This window comes from Temnothorax americanus, unplaced genomic scaffold, assembly GCF_048541705.1.
Source record: "Temnothorax americanus isolate GAGA-0224 unplaced genomic scaffold, ASM4854170v1 Scaffold18, whole genome shotgun sequence".
NCBI lineage: Eukaryota > Metazoa > Arthropoda > Insecta > Hymenoptera > Formicidae > Temnothorax > Temnothorax americanus.
The window spans coordinates 4,099,262-4,120,576 of record NW_027509318.1 but is presented as its reverse complement, the minus strand read 5'-3'; the positions used below and the strand labels follow the sequence as shown (position 1 = coordinate 4,120,576).

Genomic DNA, 21,315 nt, shown 5'->3' with positions numbered 1-21,315 from the left:
AGAGAGAGAGAGAGAGAGAGAGAGAGAGAGAGAGAGAGAGAGAGAGAGAGAGAGAGAGAGAGAGAGAGAGAGAGAGAGAGAGTTAATACTTTAAAGTTTGTAATTAGTTTATAATAGAGATCTCTTCATTTAGACTCTTTTTGAAAAAATGTCTTCGAATTTCTCAAAGGAAAACGTAGCTTTTCTGTCTCGTACATAGATTCGCGTCTCGGTGTGTTGCATAAAAGGGAGCGAATATAAGATTACGTAACTCGTGTCGCGAGGAAAATAAACGTCTCCGTGGAACCGCTGTTCGCCGCTTCGGAAAAAGAGCGATAATTTGAAACGCAGTTTATCCGAATCGCCTCCAGTCCGCTTCGAGCTACTAACTGGTGGCAATAAGCCCTTATTCCCAGCTTGTACAACACAAACCACCCTCGCGCACGACGGCATTTACGTTCTTTATACGTCTTTTATAACAGTTTTCCTCTCTTTACCGCTCGTACGCGTTTTTCAAGGTGAGAAATGGTCGTAAAATCGGTATACGACTGACGCTCGCCGGCTGGAATTATACGTCCTCTTCGCTTTGGTTTTCAAACTTGATCGCAGTATGCCGTCGCTGCCATATTTTCGGTCGTAAATGGTCGCGTGCCAAAATCGTCATAAAGTTTCTAACGTGAGAAACATTCAAGTAAACAGAATGTGTTGCTCGAAGATACATTTTATTTATTTTTTTTCATGGGGATATTCAGTTATGTATAAAGATATGGACATAGTAATGAAAAGATTAACGAGAGTGTATTGCCATATGTATCTGTGTAAATAATTTTTTTTTACTTTTAAATAGGTACAAACTGTGTACAAATACACTTAAAAAATAATATACCGAATAATAATGGAATGGAATTATATTTTATATACTACAGTAAAACCACAAAGTTTTTTATGTGTGGAATATGTAGGTAATGTCTTAACGAAAGCGTCTGCTAATTAGCGGTGTTCCCTTATGTTAATTAGAAAACTCATCAGAATAAAGCTCCCCTATTATCTCTGTTATTATTTTATAATAGTTGCTACAAACACAACTGACATAAAATAAAACTTTGTTTTTATTATTATTTAATTTTAGTTTTATCTTAATTGCATAAACAAAATGTTTTCAATGTAGCAGATATTTTGTAAAGATGTCTCAACAAATATTTTGCTTCCCTTCCTCATTAAGCCAAAACTTTATCTTGATTATTACGATTATAATTGAATATAATTATTGAATAGATATAAATTCCCGAGCGCATACGACCGGGAAAATATTAATCACATTAAGAATATCAAGTGTTTCGTATATAAATGTTTGCTATTTACGTCATAAAACAGTGATCGCATTTTATATTGAATACTGCATGAGAGGACTGCCATTAATTTAATATACAGGTTGGATAGATTTATATGTTCCAAATATATTCAGTCGAGACAAAGTATTTCGAACATATAAACTGACTCGAGTATTTATACGCGAACCTATAAATCTAACCAAATATACAATATTAAATCAATCGGTTATTTTCCTATTATTAAATTTCAATTCGTAAGTTTTAAATGTCCGAACAATATTTTTACATCAATGTTTTTTAAATTAATTTGATGTATCATAGGTACCATATATCGTGTTCTATCTATACAAAATCGGATATTTTAATTATATACTTTCCTGAGTGAATGTTTAATATTAATATTAATACTATTTAATATTTCAGAATCGGCAGATTAATATATATATTTAACTGTTTTAATTATAAAATTCTCAAAATTTTTTTTTCTCATCTATTTTAAATTAAAACCCATTTCTTATTTTGTGACTTAATTTTATAATATTTGATGAATTTTAAATAGAGCGATCAGATTTATTACATGTCGAGGTTTTAGATATACGATTTTGTAAACATTTCGTAAACATTGCTCTAACATGTAGCAAATTACGTCGCTTTGTTTTCGGAACAAGCGTTCTGATTTTCGTCAAGACACGCCGTGTAATCAATCGTCGCAAATAAATGAATCTGCAGACAGTTTATAAATTAGTCCCTCGTACACGCCAATAGAAATGCGAAATGGAAGCAGGGAGAAGTCCGTGTGATAGTACTTGGAATTAGGAACGAAGTATGGCATGGTCCTCGAGAAGCATTTCAACCCTCCCAAGGGATTGTTCCAAGCAGCTCCTTCTGGGAATGTTTTTGGTCCTGTTCCATGAACCGACATATCGCCGTGTGTGTGGCGTCCAATGTAATTTCCTGGAATACAAAAATAATATCTATGCCGGCTGCAAATCGTAAATAGAAACCTCCAGTTTATGCCGGAAAAATAAGGCATTTGTAAGAAAAAGAGATAAAAAGACACAGAGAGACTATACATTTGTAGTAATCTGGTTTGCGCAAAGCCAATACGATGACAAGTCAAGTGTGTAGTGTATTCTTCACTGCATTTTTCATGAGCACTTTAGCAATCTTTTAGCCCCGTTCTTATGTTTAATGCGATTTTGTTTTATTCGCGATATTCTTCCTATTCCATGATTTCACGAAAAATTGGAAATAATGGATATTGCAAATGATATCAGTTTTTTTATTAAGGAAGAAAAATATCAACAATTAACAATTATTTTTAATTTCTTGACATAAAGTGTTTTAAGATAGAAATTGTTTTTATATTAATTTCAGGAGATAACAGATACATGAAAAAATATGTTGTATACATTTTTATTAATGGGTACTCTTGAATGTCTCTTTATTATTACAAAGTAAAAAATTTTAAGCGTCTGACGTAATGGCGGTTCGTAACATTCATGGCGCAAGCAACGTCGGTTTAGTGCCTCCAAGCAGGATCATCATATATCGTATCGCTATAGGCTGCAGAGGCTAAAAGGAACGTGCGTTCCACGAGTAGATAACATTCACTTCATTCCGCCTTCTTCGAGTCGCGGAATGACATTGGCCGTTCTCGTTCCGAGTTTATAGAGCACCCGGAATCCCCTACGATCGTAACCCGGCACGAGTCTAACGCCTGGACGTGGCGCCCGCGCTTTCCCTCGTGTGGCTCTTGTCCACCTCATAATTCACTGTCAGTGCATAAACTGGAATCCGCGGCAATCACATCGCGTGGCCTTACTGTCCGTATAGGTCGCGGAGATTTCCGGTTTCTTATCCCACGCGCTCTTGCGCGCACACACATCGCTGTAACACCGGGTGGTAACCAGAACCGTGTTTTGTGCGCGCGCGATATTTTACCTGCCTATGACATGGCCGAGGAAGAAGACGCGACGGTTACATGAGCGGGAGGGTGAGAGAAGGGTTTTGCGGGGGTCAAGAGAGGAAGGGGAGAGGGAGGGGTGAGCACGTCATACAAATAGGTTGTCATTCATTTTCGCTGGCTTCCCCTGATTCTGATTCATGCCTCCCGCCGTTTCGTATTACTCACGTAGAGGAAGCGACCGTCGTATGAACAAAAGCCTGACTCGCTTGACGACCTTATCGTTTTAATTTCTTATACGGCATGTCATTCTTCATCAAGTTGTCTTATTTCCCCCACTCGCTCAACCCGCTTTTCTTTAATAAGAAAGAGAATTCGGGACGACGAGATAGATTGTGCATATGATAGAATTATATCTAATATTTTCGCGTGACACTTCTGAATATAGTATGGATATAATGAAAAAATTTTCTCTCGTGGACGTTACATTAGGTGTTACTGTCATATATTATACAGTGAATATGAGCAATATAAACTCGCTACTGCAATTTATTCCCGAATCTATTATTATATTATAGAAGTAGAATTAACATAATATGCCAAAAAATATTTTTGAAATGGTATTGAAAAAGGGAAAATTTTTTTAGAATTTATTTTGTGTGTGTCTGACATGATTTGAGAAAAGCTTCAGTATACAGAGATTAACACTTCTACATCTAAAGAATGTATACAATAAGGTTTCAATAAAATTTATCTGTCTTGCTATCATGCTATCTAGCTTGCATAATGAGAGAACATTATTGACGAAGCGTTCGCAGTAAACACCCTTAAATGTAAATAATTCGGTGCATTTAACGAATTTGCTGATGGAAGCCACAATTTTCTGACGCTACCTAAATATCGAAATTTTCACGATGTTTTAATTGGAGACTTGCGCGGCTCTAAATACAGCCGTGGCGAATTTATCCGCGCATCAATTACGATTTAAATAGCGCTCGCGAAATTGCACGTAGTGCGTTGCGTAAAATATATGCATACTTTGCTGCGATAATTTACGCTTTTGTAACGATGAACGTTTATTTTGGGATAGGCAAAATATAATGAGTTTACTTTTTCCTGTGCTTTACCACGCACATGCTTATTACACGCGCGCGGGCACGCACGTATGTGCGCGTCATAATTATCATAGGCTATTAACGAAAGCGTTGCGCAATTGCTGCGAAAGTTTTTTTTATTGATCACATCGAGCAAATCTCTGTGGCCAGCGAAGTTCTGTGTAATTTATTGTTAGTTATAAGAATAAGTTTACATGTAGAACCATGGGCGAATTTGCGTTTGCCAGAGATGCTTCTCGCGAAGTTTCGCGTCGCTGATGCAGCTGAAGCTAGAAGTTTTATACGGGCGTATTTATAAGGCTATCTGTGTAAAGACCTTCGCCGTCTTACGACGATATCTGTAAACATAAATAATTGTTAATGCATTTGCAGTACTTTCGCCGCAATCAAATTATTTCCATCGAATTATGAATTTTCATTCGTTTATCAAGACATTTTTCAATTCCATTTTCTATGGTTTTTCAAGAAAATATCTAAATATTTTAATACAGGCGATTCTACCATTTTACTTTATTGTGATTTTCGCGTTCTCCTTTGTTTCTGGCGCTACTGCGAAATACTTTTTTCCAACTTGTATATTATTAGATACGGGTCAATTTTTCACGGTTTCTTAGATAAAATCGAATAGAGGATCAACTATATTCGATCCAGATTGATTTGTGGCACCCTTCGAAGCGTTAGATACTATCATAATATTTCACAGGCACGTACGTATACTGACGCATTAATTCCGAGGATAATTTGATTCATTGGGATCGAAAGCTTAGTTGTGGACTTGATCCTTTCACATATATCGCATCGAGATTACTCTCAACAAGGAGTCGTTAGACAGAACGTCCCTAAGTAATGGCTGAGCATCTGAAGTTCGTCACGCTGATTAACCTTTCAGATAGGGGAAATAATTTTCTTTTCGTACACGTCAGAAATGACGCATTTGGAGATCCGACTGTGGGCGTCGGAGCAAGCACTAAAAAAAATATCGCCTTTCCCATTGTAAGTCGATTATTTAAAGGTACAATTTTCTAAACGCAAAGAGCTTTTAAGTTATTCTTAAAATAAACGTCTAATTTTTTTATAACACATGATAAAATTTAATAGATTAGTTGATTGTAATTGAAAAATTGAAAGCGGGCGAGACATATATTCTAAAATTATTAAATATTTACAAATTTTTTCTCATTAAGGTTCCAATTATAGATAGTATTTTAAAAAGCAAGGTTTGTAAATTACTGATAAGAGTAGTTAAACATTATTAATTTTGCATTTATTTTGGAAAATTTCCAGGAAAATTAATTTTTTATTACCAGACTCATTATATGTGTATTATGTTTTTCTCTCATTTGTATCATCCATCATCCATCTACTTTACTATATAATATTTTAAAATCTTAACGGATTTTATTTTATAATTTAGTGATTAGAAGCTCAAGTTTCTATGAATTTTTTCAGTCCTCTTCATTAATTGTAGATATGCATTTTGTTAATTATCGGACATGCAATTTTGAATTATGATTGTCCAAACTACAAACGTCCTTATAATTCTGAACATTTTCAACAGTAGCTGCTACGTTCCAAACCAAAGATTTTGTATTAAATGTTCAATGCTGTTATGAATCACGATTAATTTAAGATAAGCTTGACGCTCTTTGACTCCGACGGCCGCCGGCCCTCTATATAATGCCTCTGATGGATTAGCGCATTTTAAATTTACAGTTCACTCATCATTCAACACTATCATACGCGATCCGAAAGCACGTCTGACGAAGTTAATTCGCCCGCCCGGATTCTAGCTGTTTTCCGATAAAAATTTTAAATCCTCTCAAGAGTAATTCACCTATGCACGACTCAGCGACCTTTAAGAGAGATTAATTCCGCCATATTGCTACTCCGCGAATCGCGTAAACTTGCATTGTATTAAGCGCCTCGCCGAATATACGAGACGACTTCTATTAATTTGTGATCACGTTAAGCACACGATGCAACTGCGTAATTCCGCGAATTTTCAGATGGATTAACTCTCTTCATGCACTTCAATTCCTCTGCGCAAAGACGAGATTATGCGCATGATTTGACCTGTGCTCTTAATCTAATTATATATAGTAAATTCTTTTTACGGTCACCGTTCTTTCATTTATTAAGAGATTGTGAAACGAGTTAATCCCTTTAATGTATCCTTTTAATCTAGCTTATATTTATTAAAAAGAAATATGCATTTTTCATAAACTCTTTCCATCATGTCTATGATGAGAACAAACACGACATCAAACTTTTTTATCTACAGATACTATCCTGTTCAGATTTTAATTTTCAACACGTCAATATGTTTTTATAGTTAAGCATAAAATTAAATTTCAGTTGCAAATTGAAATTAACGGAAAAAAGTGTTTTATTTGTGTTTGACTTAAACTGTCAGAAATTGAAATTATCTTTAACAATAATAAGTATCGATGTCTCTTTATTAAAATAATCATTTCTCTTACTTTTTGTCCTTTAATATCGTGATTGAGAGTGCCCGATGTTTTTAGGACGTCCTATAGAAACTTACTGATCACTAAAATCTTAAAATAAGTTCATCTATCATCTTATATTTGACGAAACAGTGATATTCGGTATCAATGCCGATCGCTTACGTTACGCCGCCGACGACGACGACAACAACGTTGTCGCGGACGTCGCCGTCGGCGCGGCGTGCCATTTATCGGTTGACCCACTCATCCTCGCGATAGAATCCGACACACGAGTCCGATTTCCCCTGTAACCCCCGGTTTATTGGCGGCGACCCGATCATCCCTTTGTGAACCGGCCATTGTGAGCCACTGGGCCACGTAAACGAAATTGCCGAGGGGCGACGGAGGGATTGAATACAAAAGCGAGTATAGTGTCTGGGCGTGACTCCCGCCGACGATTCGCCACGGCCTCGTCCGTTTTCACGCTACAATTGTCGAAAAGCTGACCCCCTTCGGTCGGCATTGCGTGATTATTTTTTTCTTTCCTTCCGTGCGACAGTTCCTTTTTTATCATTTGACATTAACATATCGCATCGCATCCCGAGACTCTCAAATGATTAAGTTGAAAGCTGAACACTTTAAATTCTTAGGCTCTTTCCAGTACTTTGGTTTCTACTCACAATCAGTTCTTGTGCAGGCCGTATCTATTTCGGACAGAAAGTTCTTGTCCATCCAATCTTTTCAAACTGCATGCCTTGCTGTAGTGCTTGATAATAATTATATTTACCTTGTTCATCTCGTACTTTAATATTTTTTATTCTTGGAACATATGCAGTTTCACGAATATTTGATTTCACAAACAGTCATCATGCGATCGATCACTGAAAAGTTATTTTTATTCTCATTTTTGTCATTGACGATGAGATTGCTCATAATTTGTTGTTTTCTTTCAACACTATATCAGAAATATTTTCTAAACAAAAAATGCGTCATTTTGACAATGTAAATTCTAAAAGTCGAAGTTTAATGTAAAATTCAAGTGAAAGAACATGTCTGTAGAATATATGTTTTAACAGAAAAAAAAGACAATTTAAAATTACATATCTGCTAAAAATATTACTAGAAATCGATAATTTGAGTTACATAAAAAGATTTGTTAGGTTACATATAAAGATTTGTTACATAAACAGTTATAAGTAACAGTTATAAGAAGATTTGAAATTTTATATCACCAAGTTTTTGTCTCGCACAATTTAAAGCATTAAATTAATAAACATTACTTTGTGTGAACAAAATTGCAAATTGCAGTCGAACGAATTTTTATTACAACTCAATGAATACTGATTCAGCTGCTATTTAACTTTTACCCTTCAATCGCTGAGTTTTAATTCAATTTATTTTTAAAATAGGCAGTTTGTATAATGCGTGTTAATATAAGGACATTTAATTAAAACGGCAGAGAAGGAGGCGCGGGGAACGGTCGATATAAATCCCGAAAGACAAACACTTCGCTGTGTACACTACTTACGCTATTCTGCCCTCGGTACGGGCCAAACCAACACCTAGGCGTGTTGTAACGCATTCGTGTAACACAGGCGGAGTTTACCCCGAGTAACCCTACGGTACGCAGCAAACCGGTACAGTGCTCTGCCCTATGCCGTAGCCCTGATTTCCAAGCACCGTTCCAAGCACCGTTCAAGCTATTCCGGTAGTTTTAACAGGGCGAGGCAGCGTCCGGATTGGTTCATGGCCAGTTCTCCGGGATCGTTCCTGGCGCAAGGGAAGGCACCCCGGAGTACTTTGGGGTTACCTCGTCACACACTATGAGACCAAATGAAAATCAATCCACGGGTTGCCGCTGGCTGCCGCCCGTGGCTTTTGCAATGGATGCGGTTCCTCGACGTAGAGTCGATACGTCGTGCACGCCCAAATGTTGGAAGCGACGCAGGCTTTGTTGCAAAACGACAACCCATAACAGCGCGAAACCGAGATCCATGTATTTTTTACGGGGCTAGAAAAAGTAAAATATTAAATTTTTTAAAGTCAAATTTTTTTGTTAAAGTAGAACAATACTAGGATTTCTTTCTCTTTTATAACAACGTAATGTATATAATTAACTAAGTATGAATATAAAGAAAAAAAAAATATATATATATATATATATATACAATACCTAACTTTACGGAAACATATGGATCGAAAAGCGTTCAGGAAATAAAGTTGAGTTTAATTTTTTTAAAACAGTTTTTGTGGCATTTGGCAAAGTTCTATTCTGACTTACTTCAGCGGATATCGTGACATCGGATGAAGGATCGATATTTGGCAAAGCCATATCCTCCGCATTACACATTTTTCGATGAATTTAGCGACTCGTCGCTTCGCGTTACATACGCGAGATCGTGTCGCCATGAGAAGTCCGACTGGAATTTTTGAGCGCTGTCACACGTCGAGTTTGCACGTTTCGATAACGTCAAAAGTAACGTGACGTTGAATTAAATATCATACGTGATTTTCAACTGATTTATGTGCCCTAGAAACGTTACCATTCTTTTCCACTATAAGTATTATCGATGTGTAAGTGCAAAAGATATTTAATCATTAATCAAGATCTTGAAATACTTGACATAGACACACTGAGATCTTATTCTAATTTTTTATCTTTTTCTATATTATTATTATTCTATATTATCAGTGAAGATATTATATACACTGCTTGTAAACTTTAATAAAATATGTCGCGTGACGATAAAAATTATTTAATAAATGGAGAGATCGAAGCAAATCGACTTGCAGCGAGAATCAATATTGTAACCATCCTTGTATACAAATGAAACCAAATGGATTATATATAAACGACAGCCTATACAATTAATATATATTGGCGATATCGATATTAAGTTATCGCGCAGTTCTTTATTCATTACTCTCTCTCTCTTTCTCTCTCTATATATATATATATATTTTTTTTTTTACTTCTTATTCGTAGAGGTCAGATTAGAGAATATTAGGAGAAGGGAGGAAAGGTTTGAGATATCATTGGGGTTACCGCGCGATATATATAGAGGCGAATGAAAAGTAACCCCTAGTGCTTCCCCCTTGAGCTCCCCCCTTGCTCCCAAAACGAGCAGCGAAACCCTCTTTTGCTATTAGACGTTTTTACAATGAGTCCTTATATTTACGGGCCTGTCAATGTGATATTTATGTTGGCCGATATTGCGTCGCCGAGCGAGTAATTGAAATTTTCCTAAGCGCGACTCAGCGCCGAGTCAGCCACTCGGTCTCGCTCGATTCTTCGCTCTCGATCCGAGACTCTTCAGCCCCTACCTGGAATCTCACCGGGATGGCTCGTTTCATTCCGCCGGGGCATCCTCGCGCACAGTCTGGCGAAATTTATAACGCGCGTCTCTGCATACATACATGTACCCACCTATCTACCTATCCACGTGTATGTAGATTCGTTCCCGGAAGGATAGGGAAGTTTCGACCTTTTTATCCTCGGCAGAGCGAAGTCAGGAATATCGATGAACAGCGCGCGGCTGAGATAAGTACGAGTAACCTTTCGCCGAGTACTTACCTGTGTGCGCCGAGCGGATTTGCGTGCAAATTTGTATCGGTTGTCTCGTATTTTCATTGTTAGCATAGTTGCGCGACTTTTCGTAATCCATTGCAAATCCTTACGATACGGTGGTTTCACAGAGTGTTTAATATTACGCAGCTTTTAGCATATAAAACACCGACTAAAACTACATTTATTTTAAACGTTGATATATTAACGTTGATATATTAAAAATCTATCGGTAAAACGCAACTTATGTATAATTTGGACAATGATAAAATATTCTCTTGTTAAAATCAACATTGATTTATTCAACCATAGATCCAAAGTTTATTTATATGTAAAATTTGTATTAAAATGTTTTTAGTAATTTGTGAAATACTTTGATGATTGACAAAATGTCCAAAATTTTTATTTCTAGAAAGTGTATAATAACTTCCATCAAAAAATATTAAAATATTCATAATACTTTTAAAATATGAATTTTACTATTGAAATATTTATAATACGACTTTTAAAATGCTTGAAAATAGAGAGAAATTTATACATTATCGCATTTTTGTCTAAATATGCATTTACCATGCATAAAATTTATTAGGCTATTATCCAGCATTACACAAATTAAACCTATTATTGACATGTTTAATTATATTATGATTTACAGTCAACACTAATATACGATTATTTAATTGAACTAAAATGAATATTGTAGTTATTTTGCATAGTAAAATTTATTGCCGTAATACATTAATGAATATAGCACAATAGTCATAAATTTTCTTATTCAGACCTCATAAATTTGTGGTGATAACATCACTGCATCGTTTGACGGAAATGACGATGATTTTTAGATAAAAGTGACGCCTTAACGTTGCACATGTTTCGATCGTTAAATCATTTGTATGACGTTTTAAGGTGGGATTACATATGGATGGGGGGATAGGTGGGGGGTAAATAGGGACTACTATTATAGCACGTCGCATGTAATGCTGGCTATAAATCTGACTTTATATCTGTCTTAATAAAAAAGGGAATATGGCGTACTTAAAGAAAGGATTATACATCACGTGCCACGTTCACCGTTTATGTGCTTTTTATTATTGGAATAACTTCGCCCTTATACTAGCCGCGACGCATGACAAATATCGAATTTACTCACGTATCGGTTCCGTTGCGGAAAGTTATTGGAAATTTTATCTTGAAATTTCTCAGCTATTTTTTTTTTCAAAGATTACAAATTCATTTATCTCTTATCAGTGCATAGCTTGTTGTGGTGTATAAAATATTGAAAGCTTTGTATAATTATATTTATTAAATTATAGCGTATACTTTGCTCAATAATCAGTATTCTTTGCCTAATAATTTACGTGCTCGGGATTTGTTATGTTACATTTTTTAAATTTAATCATGGCATTTATTGTAACGTTATTTATATTTTGCAATTTGTTAAGAAAAATGCTTTCTCGAAGAAGATCAACCGTGAACTATTAAAAAATAATCGTTACGATAATATATTATATTTCTAGCACAATGTCGGTTTATTGCCATTTGTATCAAGCTATCCATTTAATCACGCAGTGCATCACGGCGTAATAACGGTGCATCGTATGGCTGCGCTACGACCGATTCCATTAATTAAGAGTATGGATCGTCTTTTTGTTTTCGATGCGCTGCGACGCGCCGCCCCGACCTAAACGATAGCTATTAATCAACGCAAAGACGATTTTGCATCGGCTCCGCTGTCCTCTCTGCACAGGAATTCAAAATTATCGTGACTTATGGCCATCGACCATATGATGTAAACACGATGCGATTAAGACTGAATTATTCTTGCGAGATTTCGTATGAAAAATTTTATAGTGCCTATTGTCGATTAGATGAGTTAAACGATCGTTAAGTTAAAGTTCAATCTTTTTTTCATATTAAATTAAATGCGGGTTTATGTGTTCAAAATTTTGCTGATGCATACTCTCAATTTCAATAGATTACTATTGGATTATTTATTCGCATAGCCGATAATAAAACGGCAGGTGCATTCTGTGTATTGAGTAATCGGGAAAGAAATCCAATAATATCTTGATTTAAAACATTCGTATCGATTCTGCTTTTATGTGGATTATATGTTATCGAATAACGAAGAATGTGGTTGGCCGATTACCCGAAAAATCAATTATTGGTCGTGCATCGTGGCTTCTGCATTAATATGGATGAAGGCCGTTGCCCCGTTACAATTGATTTCAACAGGGAACTATATGAAGTAATATTGTTAAAGAATCGATATGCGACTATCATGATAGAAGCAATAAGACTGCCTGCAACTGATCTTGTTCTTGTTACATTGCAGGATATAGAATATAAGCATAAAGCGGTTAAGCTTTTTAGGAACAAACAAGTTGGCAGGGGATTAATCTCTCTTTCGACTTTTACAATTCATATAAATATAATCATAGCTTGATGCAATATAGAAAATCATAGAAGCATTTTCCTTAAATAATAGGCATCGAAATTCTAGTAGATATTTTTACACAAGGATTATGAACTGTATGTGTATATACGTATTCGAATTCAGTCTGCACAACAATTACAGTTAATAATCAATATTGTACCCGCTGCTTGTCAGCAGATTGAATTTATTCTCCTTACATTCATGGAAATTTTATGGATATATGATATTGCTCAAATATTTATAGTTAATAATTAAACGAAAACAATGGCCAAAACAATTTCAAAATTAATCATTTCAAGCAATACCTTGCAATATAATTCATGCTTAACGGCAGGATCCAAACATTTTGAACTCGAGATAAATGATTTTTGCGCACTCGATATCAAACTCACCGTAAATCGCTTTTTCTCGTATATAAATATTTTTCTACAAAATATCGCGTGTATGGAGAGTCATGCTGTAACTTAAAATTTTATCGTCAAATTTTTGACATTTTTACATTAAATGGAACTATAAATCGCCCATCTATTCGTCACGCTATATTAAGCTTAACTTGGGGGAAATCATAAAATATAGAATATATTATCGCTATTTGCTTAACCATCCGCCACGAAGGAGTCCGATTTGCGACATGCAAAGCCAATTTTACGAAATATAACTTGCTGATTTTTATATAAAAGACATTTTTATATAAAACGAAACGATATTTTATTTGAAATTGGTGACTTTTTTGATTATTTGCAGATAAAATAGGTAAAAATCCCATTAACTGATCTGTAGCATAGATTAAAGCTTATCGGGCTATAAAGTATGCAATGTATTTCTATGTATTTTTAGAAAAGAATGGAGAAGGAAATTGTTATCAATTCTGATATAATGATTCTGAAAATAAATGCTTTTTTAAAATGTTATGGATTTTTACACGTAAATTTTATTCACTTGAGTAAAGTAATTGATGAGAATTGACAAACTTGTTTTAAACCACAACATATTCAAATTTATACTAGAATATTTTACGCACAGAGAATTATATATATGTGATGTGTTAATCTTATTTCTTAATTCGTGTTTTATCTATTTAAAATTGGGTTTCATTAAGCAATTATTTTTAAGATATTATTGCACTTATTTTTGCATGAAAAAAAACTACAAAATTTTATTTTTATTATATTTTTACATAGTAAAAGATGCTTATAAATACCGACTAATTCCGCGATTTTGCTGAATTTCTCATCTGGTTGCCGACCGCGAAAATTGTAGCGCGCGATACCGCGAGAAACAATATCATATGTCGTGTTATAAAGTGTAAAACGACGTCGCATATCGCGGATAATACACTGACATACAACCTCGAGAAAGGGGATCCCGATTTTTATATTAATCTCTCCTCATTCATAAGCTTACTGCGGCTCACGATATACGGGGTGGCACTGGTAGGAAATTAGAAATTTATTGACTTCGCTCGCGAATCCGGGACGTTGCTTCGAGGTTACGCCTTTAATCCTTTCGTTTACGAGCATCGCCATTCTATAAAGCACGATAGACGTATCGATCCCTACATAAAGTACGACAGATCGTTACTGAGAGCTGATCGATAATGGACGCGCGATTGTGAGTATAGATTATGTCCATTCACAGTCCGACAACATAGTTAAATCATGTCACGTACAGAATTCGGCATCCTACTCTGAATTTTTTTTAAATAACCCTAAAATTATTATTGCCATTGTCAATAACTGCTCTATATGTACTGTTCATTTTGATTTTGGTGTGTGTATTACGTACGGATATTAAATAGATATTAGATAGTATACGCGCAATTGATATGTAACGGGCTGTTATTGTATGTTTAATGTTAGGGTAAATTGAGGAGAGACGCCACCCCATTCGTTAAAGTGGCAATAAAAATTAGGTATTTGAATAAAATAAAACAATTAATTTTTTATTATAAAATACGTACCCTCTGTTATACAAAAAAGAACAAAAATAAAATTTTCATACATAACAATACGATATAAAAAATAATAAACGACAAGTGGCTAAAGTGGCGTCTCTCCCACAACCTGTGGGAGAGATGCCATACTATAAAGGAAAAATACCACATAATTATTTTGTTTTGCTGACACGTTTTTTACGTACATTTTCTTTTCCACAATTATTGCAGTGTGGAGAATACATAGTGCATGTCTCGCGAAGCCATTTTAGGCATGAGGGATACTTAATCCAGTCTGCTTTATTTTTAGTAGTAAAATAATTTTCCAAACATTCTATGCACTTGTTGCTTTCATCTTCAATGGGCGTTAAGGATGGATCCTGGCGAGACGATGCTGAATCAGTAGCTATTTTGCGCCTTTTTGCTACTTCTTTTACCAGGGCAGGGATTTGAAGTTTTTTTATGCTTTAAATTTTTAGGAGATGTCAAGACACATGCTATTTTGTTTACGTTTTACAGTAGAGATTGGCAGTTTTGGAACTGGATGCACTGTCTCAAGGAGCTTTTGTTGGACTTTCTTTATTCTCTGGCATGACTCAAAGCTGAGATCCAGATGCTGATGGAGTTTGAGTTTTAGTAGGAAGAACTGATATGAGAGCAGTTTCAATCAAATCAGACACGGCAAAAAAATTATCGGGGATAATATTTGGGTTTAGGGGAAAAATTCCACAAGCTGAGAAGCATCCTAAAATGCAAAAAACATGTCATACAGAACAATCAAAACGAATGCTTCTTGATGTGGCATCTCTCCTTATCTTGTGGACGAGATGCCACACTTCACAGATAACACACCACGAACCTAATCTGGCAAAAATACTGTGTAAACATATATGTTGAGAAGAAACCACATAACACGTAAAAATAGTCACTTACTTTGTTATATCTCCGCTATGCTTGTAATCGGCATCCGTATATTTCGGCGAAATTGGCTTTAATACTTTAGAAACACGACACGCGATGTCACAGCCGACCGACATTGATATGTTTTTCTAAGCGCTGAGGCCTTTATCGAAAAACGTCAAAAGTATAGATGTCGCTGTTACATACCGGAAGATATAAGAAATGTGGCATCTCTCCCCACGTGGCGTCTCTCCTCAATTTACCCTAAATGGATGAATTTGCAGAATACATTTAACGCTTTTAATTGCGGTAAATAATCTATAGCGCAAGCATTAATTAAACGGTTTCGTATCGTTCGCAATTTAACATGGTCTGCTTGATACGCATATCCGATAGCAACGCAGTCAATTGCGGAATATTTTGATTCGCTTATGTTTTTTAGATTAAACATTAATATATGTATGTACAATATGTACATACAACTAAAGAAGTTAGAAGAACAATATGAAACGAAGTAAGTAATATGTCATAAAAATGTAAAGAAGTATAAAAATAACTTCTATTTTTGTTAAGATAAAATAGTGAATATAATTTTATTTCTTTTTTGAAAACAATATGAAAAATGTTTGGCATGTAATGGCCCGTGATAGTGGACGCATAATGTTCAATAATATAATCCTTGAAAATGATTATTAATTTTGTAGGACAGGAACATATAATTTGTGTAATTATCTGTTGTAAAATGCATCCGCGTTGTAAAGTGTTTGAAAGAAATTAATGCAACACACGTTGTTTTAATAGTCATGCGACAATCGACATGTTTGACTCCGATCTGATTTTTCAGTTGATTACAAAAAAAAAAAAAATTCGGTTGCTGCGCGTTAAACAAGACGATTGAATTGCGCTTTTAATAATTCCGAGCATCGACGCATCCAACAACACAAATATTGGTCTTGTCTTTTTATTTTTTTCCTATCACCTATACAGCCTGTTTTACGACTGACAGACTTCCCATTACTGTTTCCCGCACCGCGACGAAATTGTTCGGCTATTCGGTAAACGTGACTCTTTATTGGAAATTTTCTACCTCCCGATTAACGCTCGCCGGCGCTACGAGCTTCGATGAAACGAGGAAAAAAGAGGTGAACGTATATATCGCGCGGCGGCCCTGTTTTATCTCGAAATCGAAAGGAACGTTGTAAATTAAAGTAAACGCTCCAAGTATCCTTCTTGTATACTTAAATCATTCTTAGGATGTTATACCCGATACCTTGCAGCCACTGAGAAAATACAAATGTACAACGTCGAGTTGTAGGCAGGTGTGCCGATGATACTGTCGATGTATCGATATATTTTGCTTGCTTTCTCACATTATATTTTATTTTTAGCATTAACTGCAGCATATATATTGATACTTGTATAACGAATAAAGTGTGAATAGCTTATTAACCTTAACTTATTAACCTGCAGTGGCTGATGCACTCTTTATACAACTTCTGTAACTTGTACTTGGAAACTATGTTACGCTTGATCTACTCTCATTTAAATATACTAACGGGACTGTCTTTTACTTATATTTTCCAAGAATGCAACTGTCGCATTCGGTGACATATCCCTTCAATTATTGCTTAAAGATAGTCAGTGAAAGTCGATATTAACAGCTATATACTTTTATTTTGTTTATAGCATGACAATGTAACTGCAATGCTTAAAAAGGAGGTCAGATTGCACGATATTAATATAATTCTGCTTGTCTCATCAATTCTTTTATCTAACGCTCTTTAAATCAAGATAAAGGAAAACTTATTTGCATACATTTCTATATATACTCATTAATATTAAAAACTCTAGCATTATTTAAAACAATATACATTTATAAAAGCAAAATTACAAAATTTCTGTAGTAACTTCCATGTGATGAAACATTTTGTTATACAAAGAATATTTTATACGTGAATTTTTGCTTACAATGAATTATGCAGCTATTTATGTTGTAAGAAATATTTGTTTCTATTTACTTGCATTTTACCATTTTCCCGCGCATCATTCGTTTCTACGATACAAAACTCCAGATTCATTCACTGAAATACCGGCACAAATGTTTCAACAAAATATACACCTTATTCTTACGTTCTATTGCGCTCTCGTGTTTGAAAAGCTACTGGAGCGTAAGACGCGGGAGCGTAAAATACAATATTCGGGCTTGTTCGAGATCGTGTAATGTAATCTGGGTGTAAATCGCGACGGTGCGCTGCGAAATGTGAGCAGGGCTGCTGCCGCTTACTGCTTGCTTGGCGCTGCAGTTCACGTATGTAGAGCAAGTGGCAGCGTTCCAAATCTCGCGAGTACGTGGGATAAACATTTCCGCCATAGGACAACCGTTTTCCAACGGCTACGGAGGGAATACGCGCTCGATGATATGCCCCATAAAAGTATCAGTTCACTTGTGGGTATCCTGTGACAGTTTTTGCTTGCCAACTGGCAGACACATTTGCATCGAATAGAGCTGTCATGGCGAATTTCTTCAGAATTATTGCAGAAATAAGGGAAAATCAATTTTTAATCAGTTATAGAAAAATATTTTGAAAATTTGATATAAAATTATTATTATTATATAGAAGCAAAAGCCACTTCTGTCATATTTCTTTTTTGACTTTTTAAACTTGCTACTTTACCAAACCTGCTGTTCCATACTGTTATTAAATATTGTTATTAGATAAGAGAGATATCGAGAAAACATCACAGAGAAAGTAAGAAGGCTATTGACAGTTTCGATCAATTTCAATGTTAAGAGTTTCTTAATTAGAATTTTAGAAATTGCATTTAGAAGGAATTTACGGTGCACTTCTTTGCACATGTATCATATTATGTTGTCACGTTTAATAGAGCAATCTCCAAATTCAGCTTTTAGTGATTTTAGGCATTTTAAAATGAAGTTAAAATGAAGTATACTTTAAAAGTAGTAAATTTCAGTTTCGTCCGCGTTTATATTCAGGCATATTTTCTCGTTTCTTCTGCAAAGTTTGGAAGAGCCGCGAAGTATTTCTGTGTAAAGATATAACGTTATTTTAAAAACTTACAATTTAATTTTTATTTGAGATTTACGGCAGCGAGATAGTATTAGCGCTAATGTAAATTGCACCGAATAGAATTGAAGTGAATTAAATAGCGATCTATTTCCTTTTCATTGTTATGGCTTTATAAGTTTCAAGAAAAAATGCTAGCCTAAACTGATTTCGAGACCTCTTTGATTCAATGATTTGTATCTCGTTATCTACAGATAATTAAATTCTCGGATGACATTGACATTTGGAAATTACGTTTAGTTCGACGTTTATCGAATTACGTGGTAATGAATCGATATCTGAGATTGAGCATGTATTAGAATAGACGAGATTAATATTCAATGGAGATTTGACATTCGACGCCTATTAAATCGATTCTGGTTCAAATATTGACACATGACGCTCGATTGTTTGAAAGAAAATTTGCATAAATTGTTTACTACAATGGACTAAAAGCGGTATAGTTTTTTATTTACCTACTAATTGTAAGAAAAAATGATCAAGAAATCTGTATGTGAAACCTGTATAATACGTCATGGAATATGGAATATAACTATTTTATTAATAGCAGTATTATTACATATAATTCGATTATCGCAATTTAAAATAAAAAAAAGATAATTTTCGATGATATTTCTAAACTTAACAAAATTAAAATCTGTTTTCAAGATATAAACCCGTATCAAATATTATTTTTAAATTTAATAAGTAGCCTTGTCGTAAAAAATGTATTTATAATAATATTAAACTTTTTTTAGCCTAGTTTAGATAAGAAAAGTTTGTTTTTGGATGTATAATATTTGGATAATTATCAACTTTTAGTTCGCTAGAATATTTGATTTAATTTTGTTAAAATAAAATCGATTTCAGAAAAGTATAGGAAGAGAGATAATTTTTGTAGTAATTTTCGAGTTTTTTTTAGACATATCAGCTGTGAGCTCGTATGAAAATTCACGTGGTATATACACTGAGCTACAGACGGACTTGAGTACTTCGCGGGCACTAATCGCACTAACTGGTCATGATCGGCAAACTTTTCGAACGATTCTCGTCCCTCGTCGGCCGACCGGGATTCGACGAACGTGGGAACGACCGGCTCGCGTAACTAATGGAATTATAGGACGACGATTCTCCGCCGATTTCGTAGCGGACTTAGGAGCTTGAGAACTGTATCCCCACGAATGCTATCGACGAAACTTTTCAGACTCCCGGTAGAGTTTTGACATTTCAATAATGTCGTATCTGCGCATTTTGGTCGAGAGAGTGATTAAAAATTTATTTCTTGAGTGAAGTTGGGTGGTAATTCCCGATAAGTTAAACTTTCCTAACGTACTAAAATATATAGATACCAATTTCAAATAAAGAATGACAAAATGTTTTCTCACATTATTTATTTTTAATAGACAGTAATGCAACGGAAAATGTATTTTTTATATCTTACAATTGATCGAAGGTAATTTCAGAACTCGTAAAAAATTTACTTTTGTTAAAGAGAATGAAAATTATACTTAATGTGTGAAACATGGACGCGTCTTAATTATTCTTAAAATGCGCATGTAATAAACATATAATAAACTGTCAGATGGGGTTGACAAGATATCGCAATATCATTTACACTCTAATCAACGTTCAAGAGGGTGCTCGGGTGACTGGTATAACGTTCGGCTCTAAAATTCACACCTCCCGTTAGCACCGGGGATCGTTACCGGCTCGACCGACGTTATCTGGGGCACGCATCTCCCGTGCTAATGCAATACAGCGCCGGTGTGACGATATATATCGGTCGAGTAAAAATATACGAGTGCTCTAATGGGCGCCAGTCGTGGCGGGCTCCAGCCAGGGGGTGAGAAACCGGAAAGTGTTCACGTGTACAGCCCTGTGTCCGGTGCGGGTTGGCCTGTATTTCTGTTCTTTCCCGAAGGGAACGTTGACGAGAGGACCGAATGAAAATCCGGCGAAGAAAAAAAGGGGACAAGGTCTTTTCGGACTGACACAAAGCACAATGTGTCTGTCTTTTTCAAATTATTGCTACGGTAACTGTGCTTTCAGCCTTCCTTTGTATCACATAGACCTTTAACCCTTTGTCGCATGTGTCCCATATATGGGACACGCATGTGGGACACCTATTTCTTTGCAGTTTTTTTATGTTTTTACGTATTTTATTGGTTTATATAAATTTGGTATCGTTATGTTTCTAAAACTTGTATGTGTGTACATAAAAAACATAAATATATAATTATTTTTCCGTTTTTTGGCTTTATTACTGATAATTTCTAAATTCATCTATCATTTCTAAAATAAAATTTCATTACAATCAGAACTTGACATTTTGCAAGATTCTCTTAAGGATTTTGAAAAAGTATTTATATTTAACTTATATTTTTGGTATATATATATATTTTTTTTTAATATTAGATTTTCTTATTAAAAAGTAGCAAAAATTTTTTCCGTTATTTTGTATTTTTAAATTTTGACTGCAGATTTAAAAGATTCAAAAGATTTTATGATAAATAGATTAGCAGTTATGGTCTCATTAAACTATTCCAAAGAAAAGTCGACTTTAAACTTATCAAGAAATATTGTCAGAATTTGTAGCGATGATCTTTTGAAGCATACTGTAGAACGGTATTCTCGAAT

The 21,315-nt window shown here is 34.9% G+C and overlaps 1 protein-coding gene across 1 annotated transcript in view; it reads right to left on the bottom strand.

Moving 5' to 3' along the window:
* Positions 1-1,939: 1,939 nt before the first annotated feature.
* The window catches only part of LOC143896303 (uncharacterized), a 317,491-nt gene continuing 298,115 nt past the window's right edge, over positions 1,940-21,315 (bottom strand). The window contains exon 3 of the mRNA XM_077404066.1: positions 1,940-2,264. Coding sequence (XP_077260192.1) covers positions 2,011-2,264 — 254 coding nt within the window. The 3' untranslated portion in view covers positions 1,940-2,010. The remainder of the gene's footprint in view (positions 2,265-21,315) is intronic.